The sequence below is a fragment of the Sinocyclocheilus rhinocerous genome, unplaced genomic scaffold (genome assembly GCF_001515625.1).
Source record: "Sinocyclocheilus rhinocerous isolate Xijiao unplaced genomic scaffold, SAMN03320098_v1.1 scaffold1078, whole genome shotgun sequence".
Lineage (NCBI taxonomy): Eukaryota > Metazoa > Chordata > Actinopteri > Cypriniformes > Cyprinidae > Sinocyclocheilus > Sinocyclocheilus rhinocerous.
In genome coordinates this window covers 23,217-33,332 of record NW_015649572.1, presented here as the reverse complement: position 1 = coordinate 33,332, position 10,116 = coordinate 23,217, and the positions used below count along the sequence as shown (strand labels likewise).

The following is a 10,116-nucleotide window of genomic DNA, read 5'->3' as shown; positions in this document are numbered from 1 at the left end:
GACAAGCTCGCGCATCTGCGCCGCTGCGCGCTCAATCCACTCAGCGTGCTTTGTTAATCAGCTCGCGCACATCAGCTATACAGGCGTTAATACTGAATGTTTAACATTATATTCATTGCATACATATACTTCGTAGTAGACATCCTTAACTCCTTTCTGCTGTCTGTTGTTCTGTTGTCGGTGTTTCTTTGTTTGAATATGGCGCTTATCACGTGCTGTGTGGTATCGGCGTTTGGTATCGGGGCATTTTAACGAGTACGAGTACAGGAGCTCAGTATCGGGCCCGATACCGATACCAGTATCGGTATCGGTGCATCCCTAATAAATACTATAACAGTATATACTGTAAATAAGACTAAATTAACACTGGATAATAATAATAATAATAATAATAATAATAATAAATAAAGCCACAAGCGGCAATCTTTGGGGTCCAAGAACAATTGACCCAAATGGATGAATAGTGATCCAATTGAAATGTATCTTATGATGTGGTTTTTACAGCAAAAAGCCCATCTTCAGTCTTCATTGGTAGTTGTAATGAAACAACTACAGCAACACACAACACGCACGTTAAAAGGGATCAAAAACACCCTCTGTAAAAATGTTTACTGTCATAAGACATGATCATAAGTTGGTTTATGTGCGGACTCATTAAACATAAAAATTTAGATGAATTACATTTCATAGGATGCCATAGGACAATTTCAAATGAATGACAAAATATAATTTGCATTGCAAAACTTTTTTTTTTTCCCATGTAAAATGAGTCCTGTGAAGTTTAAACTCTAATGTGCAATGGTTTGCAGAACTGAAACTGAAACCAAGAAAACTTGTCATATTTTTGTACAAATTATAATAGAGTGTAATACTGAAAGGCAGAAATACTACACAAAACAAACTGTCATATTACATAAGACGTGTTAGGAAAAAAAATCTAATAATTATTGGGTCGCGAATGCTTTTGAGCTCATGTCAAGTAATAAGATAATGTGCTCATGAGTATGTGCTGTCTGCATGATTACTTAAATGCTTGCAGTTTAACATGTTTGTTTACATATCATACCACAACATTAAATAAATATATCCTTATAGAATTATTATACTATATGTTATCTTAGGGCTGGTCGATATAGCTAAAAAATGTATCAATGATATAATGTTTCATATCGAAGCCAAATCGCCGATCACACAGATTGCCTTTAAAAACATATGAGATGCAGTGAAACGGAATAACCCTCCACAAATTCGTGACGCATTTTCTAAAAGTTTAAACTGTTTAACTTTGCATGGCTTTCTATACATCTCTTGTGTGAGACATGAGTGCAGCAGTCATATTTGTCTGTCTAAAAAATGCACTGAATATGTGTTCTGTGTGAATGGCTTGGTTTCGGTTTTAACCCAATCAAGATCTTCTACGCATTGAGCTTCTATATTTCTCTAATATTTTGAATGAATAAAGCCGCAACTGCACGTCTTGTGGGCTAGACTTATAAAACATTAAAATGCAATGTCACTTACATCATCATCACCGCATCTCGCGTTCCACTGATGACGCTCCCTGACGCACACCTAACATTTCATAGTACTATTTTTGCATTCAAATGCAAATGTTTATTTTAAATTCGACTAATATTCATTTTTTTTTATTCACAATCTCCTCATCACAGGCAGGCACAGCACTCAATTCAGCATGTGTTCATGTTTGTGTGTGCGGTCTGTATCACTCATAGCACGTGCCTATATCGTGCGCTATATCGAACATGTTTTTTATCGTTATCGAAGAGGGTGTACCGTCAATAAATATCGATACCGTTTTATCGCCCAGGCCTATGTTATCTTAAAAGAGACCAATAAAATTGATATTCATTTTAAATGGACAACAATATATTTAATCATGTCTGGCAGATTGACAAATATTTTTATTTTAGGCATAAAAGTTAAACATTTAATAATCTGTAAGCATTTAACATATTTCTACATACACTAATATTATAAAACTGTACTGTCAGTACATCATAGTTATACAAATGAACAAGATCTATGCATTTATTTTCATTTAATGTGATGGAAACTGATATAAAAGAAGAAAAAAACATAAAAAATATTTTACTGTGCTAGTGGACAGCATTAGTATTACAGCCTTCATCTTTTGGTTGAAATGGCTAATAGTTTATAATTTGCGGTAAGCCCACTGAGCATCACATTCATGAAACTAATCATAATTGTTCTCTATATGTACAAAGATTTTAGAAGTGTTAACTTTTCTGCACAGAAGTTCACTTTTATATACACTAAAGCGAGGATTCAGAAGAAACATCTTTGATTCTATCCCTCACAATTGGGAAGTTATTAGCAAAAAAAGTATAGTTGCTTATATAGTGCCACCTTGTGGCTGGTTTTCATAACAATGAGTACACATACTCATTTTCACACAATGTATGAATGTGTCCATTTTTATAATTGTAGGCTATTCAGATTGGCTGTTATTAGCCGCTGAAAATGATTGACTGCTGGTGGCAATATAGTTTTATGCAGCCAAGTCACATTAGAGTTTGTGTTAGGATGTCATCAAAAGGAGATGCATATCAATGTTTAACTTCATCGATCGTAAGGTTGCAGAGTAATAAGAGTTTTTCCAGTACCCTTTATGAGCAGAAAATGATGAGAACATTTCCTGTTGAGTGTGTGTGTATATACAGTATGTATGTGTACACACACACACACACATACATATGGGCCATTCTACAGAATTGGTGCAAACCAATACAAGAGTTTTTTTTACAAGATGTAAAATGAGTCTCTGTCATTTTTGAGGGAAATTGTTTTTAAAAGTATGAAAATCTGTGTGTAACTTTAAGGAATGTCACTACCGAACACCTTTTTTTTTTGCAATTAAGCACACTTTTCTTGAGTGATATTCCATAACATTTCGTTTTTATGTGTGTACAACTGTTCAGAACTGTGCTAGGTATCCATGTGCTGATTAACGTCTTTGAGGTAGGCTCAAAAATATCTAAAATTGTCACTACCGAAACGGTCACAACCAAAACATTTGGTGACGTTTCGGTTGTCTCATCATTGTTTTTTTGGGTGTTATTCCATAAAATTGTCACTACCGAAACAGTCACGACCGAAACATTTCATCATTGTTTCGGTAGTGACAAAAGGGAACTCATAATCCTTTATTTGGGGGAAATAAACTATTTTAGTACTGTTATGCAATTTTTTTGTGTTTTATTTTGTGCTAATGGTGTTTTAGTATGCGAGTTAAAATTTTGTAATGTAATGTGGTTGCTACCAAAACATTTGTCAATACCAAAAATGTCCAGTCACGACTGAAACATGGGATATTTTGTCAAAAATAAAGTATATTTGATGGCACCAGTAGCCTCATGGGCAGCGCTGTAGTGTTTCAGGCGTCCCGAGTTTGAGTCCCGGCTTGCAGACCTTTCCCGATCCCATCCCCCCGCTCTCTCTCCCACCTTGCTTCCTGTCTGAAATACTGTCCTATCCTAATAAAAGGCAAAATGCCAAAAATATATCTATAATATATTTATTTATTTATTGAATTATCATCTAAGATGTTATGATAGTGTTTGGTTCAGAGCATATTCAAACTAATTGAATTTGATCCTTAACTTTGAAATCTGTATGATCAACAAAGAAAGATTTGATTCAGAATACAACACATCTCATAAATCACTCTTGAAATATTGTTAAAATTGTAATTGTTATTGATTTACTTCTTAAAAAGTTTTAAAAAATTAGCAAAACCTATATTTACAAGGTAGATATAAACTAGTGCTGTCAAACGGTTAAAGGGGTTATATGACGTTGTTAAAAAGCGCATTATTTTGTGTAATGCAATGTGTTTATGCGGTTTAAGGTTCAAAAAACATTATTTTCCACATAATGTACATTATTGTTTCTCCTCTATGCCCCGCCTTTCTTAAAGAACTTTCTATCCATCAAAGAATCCCAGAGGGAAAAAAATCCACAAAAATAAACACTGATAATAAGAAGAAATGTTTCTTGAGCACCAAATCAGCATAATAAAATAATTTTTTAATGGCTCATGTGACACTTAAGACTGGAGTAATGACTGCAGAAAATTCAGCATTATTAAATGTAATATTAAAATATAAAAATGTTATTTTAAATTGTAATTCATTAACTTATTAAATCTTACCGACCCTAAAATCTTTGCATGATATATATTTTCTTTCCTTCTGCACACACACACATACAAACGCACACACGCACACACACACACACACACACACACACACACACAATGTTTCTTTAGATTTGGAGATTTTGTTCAGCGGATATAGGTCATTAAGCAATGCTTAAATTAGTTTTCTAATATCTTTGCAACGCTTTGACATATCAAAGTTATTTTCATACGTTTTTGACAGCACTCTACCTAGATGCTGTGTGTAAAATTTGGTGAAGCTTTAACCAAAGACCTAACACTAATTTTGTGTGACTACATTTGTTGGCATCTAGATGCAAGACCTTGCTGGGAAAGATCAACTAATTGAGCTCAAGTCTTAAATGAGAGTTTGGATTTGGGAACAGACCTGTGACCTTCTAAACTCTAGCCTTTCCTTTTCTCCTTGTCCTCTTCCTAGCTAATTAGCACGACCTTCATTAAATTGTTTCATTTGAACTTGTGGTAATTAACTGGGAGGCTGTAACATTGTAAACCTGTATGGCCAAGGCAAATTGGAGTCAGTGAAATGTCAATCAATTATTTTGTTCTCCAATGAGCTTTAATATGTTAATATAGGATGCATTTTTTTCCATAGAGCTGTCACTCAAACTTTCACTCTGATACTTTTGAAGCATAGCAAATCAAATGAAAGCATCTTTATTTCAATAATATTAGAATCCCAGTTCTTTATAGTACTGCAGTGACCTGAAGGCCCCAAATGTCATTCAAATTGAAGAATGAATGGGTGTGATGTCATTGTAAACAAAAATCTAACCATACCGAAGTTTGTTTATGGTTTGTCTGGGTAGTTTGAAACGGCTCACTAGCGCAAACTTTCCAGAAAACTTAAAACTGACATTGGTCTATAGCAAATACACAATAGGTGGCTGTGATGTAATGCTTCACCTTTTTTGACATGGAAAATTTTCAGGAATATGTCTCGGAATATGTTTATTGAGGTGAGACACGGCTAATAACATGAACACACAGGAGAGCTGTGTGACGGCATTGGAATGTTTTGCAATTAGTATACCGCTGCTCATGTATTTCAAAACATTTTCTAACCTCTGAGCGAAGAGTGAAACACTTTTTCCTGTGAGTATTTGATTACATGAGGATTGTCGTCTTCCATCAATGTACCTGCCCTGACAGACAGTTCTGTCAGCTTTTTGTTTTGCCAGCCTCAGTGGCAATGGATGACTGTGATAATGGACTTCCTGTCGATGCGTTCCGCCTCTACTCTAATAGCACCTTGTGTTGACACTGTCAACAGCCGTCACGCACTGTCTAATTTCTGCAGGGATTACATGAACGCCATTAAACGTTGAAGATGTTGTGATGCTTAATGCGAGAATGATCTCTCAAAGTCACCCAGAGACACATTTAATGCCTCTAACAAGCATACAATCACATTTTACAGTGACGTTCAGTGTTTGGACCGCATGATTATTAAACACTGGGGCAAAATCAGTTCACAGATGCATTGTGATTCTTTGTGAGAGCATTTATACCAAAGGATGTACCCATATACCCATTAAACCTACTGACATTACATGTATTTATGCACAAAGCCCCTTATATGGCATCATTACACAACAGTTGAAGACATTTTAAAGTGTTCTTGACATCTTCTCTCTAACACAAACCTTTGTATACCTGACATCACACCTCGCATCTCTCCAGATGTGTTTAGTGTACAAAATGTAGCTGATAAATTCTTGCATAAACATACAAGAGCAACTTATAAGCTGTTCACTTCATTTAAAGGGTTAGTTCACCCAAAAATGAAACTTCTGTCATTAATTACTCACCCTCATGTCGTTCCAAACCCGTAAGGCCTTCGTTCATCTTCAGAACACAAATTAAGATATTTTTCATGGAATCTGACAGCTCTCTGACCCTCCATAGACAGCAAGGATATTACCACGATCAACACACAGAAACGTAGCAAGGACATCGGTAAAGTAGTCCATGTGACATGAGGGGTTCAACCGTAATTTTACGAAGCTACGAGAATACTTTTTGTGCGCAAAGAAAACAATAATAACATAACTTATTCAACAGTTCTTCTCCCCTGAGTTACCGTCTTCCACCATTTTGGAGAGTACCCCAGAACGTAATCAACGTAATCAGCGCATGCAGAATTGTTGAAGTAGTTATGTTATTATTGTTTCCTTTGCGCACAAAAAGTATTGTCGTCACATGGACTATTTTACCGATGTCCTTGCTACAATTCTGTGCGGTGATCGTGGTAATATCCTTGCTGTCTGTGGAGGCTCAGAGAGCTCTTAGATTCCTTCAAAAATACCTTAATTTGTGTTCTGAAGATGAACGAAGGCCTTACGGGTTTGGGGTTTGATTTTGGGTGAAGTATCCCTTTAAGAAAACAACTACAACAACAACAGAAAAATGCCTCAATGCCTTACCGTTAGTCAGCAAGCTGATGGGGATTCATATTGGTCAAAAAATGTGTTTTTAATATGTACTCGGTATTAATTGCAATAGGTAGGTACTCTGCTATGGAAGCATACTAAACCTAGTGTAGGAAATGGCAAAAGTAAATTATATTATTGAATTTTCATTTTCATTTTGCACTAAATGTTGCACATATGTATGGGAAAATGTAAATTTAAATACAGAAATACGTTGCCATTTTACATATTGCATTGCCATTTTGCATATTACATTTCAAATTGAATTTTGCTACCCATATGCTTCCATACTCTGCTTTGAGAATCACATGTAATCTCATCATTACACCATGACATGAAATTAAAATGGCGTTCCAAACCCGTAAGACCTTCGTTCATCTTCAGAACAAAATTAAGATATTTTTGATGGAATCTGAGAGCTCTCTGACCCTCCATAGACAGCAAGGATATTACCACGATCAACACACAGAAACGTAGCAAGGACATCGGTAAAGTAGTCCATGTGACATGAGGGGTTCAACCGTAATTTTACGAAGCTACGAGAATACTTTTTGTGCGCAAAGAAAACAATAATAACATAACTTATTCAACAGTTCTTCTCCCCTGAGTTACCGTCTTCCACCATTTTGGAGAGTACCCCAGAACGTAATCAAAGTAATCAGCGCATGCAGAATTGTTGAAGTAGTTATGTTATTATTGTTTCCTTTGCGCACAAAAAGTATTGTCGTCACATGGACTATTTTACCGATGTCCTTGCTACAATTCTGTGCGGTGATCGTGGTAATATCCTTGCTGTCTGTGGAGGCTCAGAGAGCTCTTAGATTCCTTCAAAAATACCTTAATTTGTGTTCTGAAGATGAACGAAGGCCTTACGGGTTTGGGGTTTGATTTTGGGTGAAGTATCCCTTTAAGAAAACAACTACAACAACAACAGAAAAATGCCTCAATGCCTTACCGTTAGTCAGCAAGCTGATGGGGATTCATATTGGTCAAAAAATGTGTTTTTAATATGTACTCGGTATTAATTGCAATAGGTAGGTACTCTGCTATGGAAGCATACTAAACCTAGTGTAGGAAATGGCAAAAGTAAATTATATTATTGAATTTTCATTTTCATTTTGCACTAAATGTTGCACATATGTATGGGAAAATGTAAATTTAAATACAGAAATACGTTGCCACGTCGATTTTTACAAAGCTCATCGGTCTGAAAAGCGAGGTGTGCTCTGATTGGCCAGCTATCCAGTGCGTTGTAATTGGCCAAATACCTCAAGCGTGTGACGGAATGTAATGCCCCTTACCATACTGTGATGCTGTGTGTGCGACGAGCGCCTGTGCGCCGGTGATGTGCGTCGAGACAAACCCAGTAAAACCCATTATAACTAGGCATTTGTTGCATCCAGTGGGGACATAATTACTGATTATAATGACTTCTACTGTCTTTTTAGGCATTGCGTTGCGTATTATATTGCATTGCCATTTTGCATATTACATTTCAAATTGAATTTTGCTACCCATATGCTTCCATACTCTGCTTTGAGAATCACATGTAATCTCATCATTACACCATGACATGAAATTAAAATGGAATCTAACTGAAATGAATTGAATCGTGGGGTGCCCAAATATTACCTCTAAGGATTATGGCACTTTGAATGAGGTGCATTTGTCCGAGCTCTATAATGGATTTCGTTTGACAGAAAAGTGTTTCATTACCACTAGCTGAGCATCTTGGGGTAGCTGCCTCTTTTGACCTGTGGGCAAACTGATGTCCTAATATCCTATGTGTCATGAATTGCCTCCATAATTACATTTAATGGGCCGAGGGATGTGAGAGAGCAGTCAGTGGTTTGTATATGATCATTAAAGCTGTGTTTTCTCTTCTGTCAGAAGTGGGTGTTGAACAGGCAGTACTACACAGACAGCATTCACTCCCACACAGGCCTGTGATTCCACTGGTGGCCCGCATGGCGGATCAGAACACATCCGGAACTCCTGCCATGACCGAGAGAGAGGCGTCAAGACTCGACAAGTTCAGGCAGGTTCTGGCGGGACCTAATACTGATCTGGGTAAGATGCTGTTTTATGGTTTTTACTTAATTTCTAAACTCCCAGAGTAGTCCATCACATAGTGTCACTCTTCATGTGCTTGGCTATAAGAATACTCCTAAATCTTCAGCCCTGCTCCTTGGAACCCACTGTCCTAAAACGTTTATTTCCAGCCTGCTTCAGCTCACCTGGCCTGTTATGTTTCAAGTGATCCAGAAGAGCTTGATTAGCTGCTTCAAGTGATTAATTAGAGTTGGAACTAAACTCTGCAGGACAGTGGATACCCAGGATTTAGGGTAAATTATTCATTACCAGCAACATGCATTAAGAAAGGAAATAAGGTACATTTTAACAGTATGCAATCACTACAGTCTTAATTACTGAAATAAATGAACTTTTCCACGACATTCTAATTCATTGAGATGCACCTGTAATTGCTCAGAAATATTTCTGGGGTTTAAGCAAGGCAGATCCATGAAGTCAGGATGGTGTAGATGTTGACAGGTCTCTGGATGTTGGAGTGTCAGTTTTGGTTTCATTTGACTGGCTCTGAGGGTGTCCCTGAATCAGTTTGGCTGCTGTTGCCGTTATTAGACATCTGAAATTATGAGTCAGACATGTGGCAGCAGAATGAAATATGAATGAAATCTATAATTAAGCTGGGATCTCCAACATGATAATGAATTCCCAACCATCCACGGCACTAATTACTGCCCTCTATTGGTAGAGACTCATAATACAAAGAACCCATGAAATTGCTCTGAGCACCATTTTTTCCCCGTGTTGACGTATTTCCTATTGAAATAGGAAATTTAGGTGGAACATTTTTAAATAAGCTCTTTACTATATAGAAATATTGTAGCATTTACAACTCCAAGCTTTCTTGTTAGTCCAGCCTGACTATTTATTGAAAATAAACTGCAGAAACGGCTCTTTGGAAATTATAATGGTTATACCATCACCATCAACCATGAACAAAAGACACTTGCATATGAACAATATGTAATCAGTATATCAGGAAGTATGGACAGGAAGGATGCATGTGCGTACACATACATTTGTAAGGAAGGAAGTATGTATGTACGTACGTACGTACGTACATACATGAATAATGTAGGTAGTGCATATTTATGTTACGTACATACGTAAGGAAGGAAAGATGTGAGTTTGTGTGTGTACATACTTGGAACGGTTCAACTGGTGGAACGGTTCAACTTACTCACGGTTCGGTTTGTATCATGGTTTTAGAGTCACTGTTTCGGTACGGTTCGGTATGTGCTATGTTTAGGCAAAAACTATACTGTCAAATAAAAATAAAGAAAATAAGAATAATCTATCTAACTACAAGCAACATCACAAATAAAAACAATAGAATAAAGATACAAATAAAATAAACAGTGATTTTCAGTTTTTTTT

The 10,116-nt window shown here is 36.5% G+C and overlaps 1 protein-coding gene across 1 annotated transcript in view; it reads left to right on the top strand.

Annotated features, from left to right (window-relative positions):
• The window catches only part of LOC107710738 (TBC1 domain family member 22A-like), a gene marked incomplete at its 3' end in the record, with an annotated part of 33,662 nt that overhangs the window by 9,857 nt on the left and 13,689 nt on the right, over positions 1-10,116 (top strand). Inside the window, exon 4 of the mRNA XM_016515577.1 lies at positions 8,542-8,721. Within this exon, the coding sequence (XP_016371063.1) occupies positions 8,542-8,721 (180 nt within the window). The remainder of the gene's footprint in view (positions 1-8,541; positions 8,722-10,116) is intronic.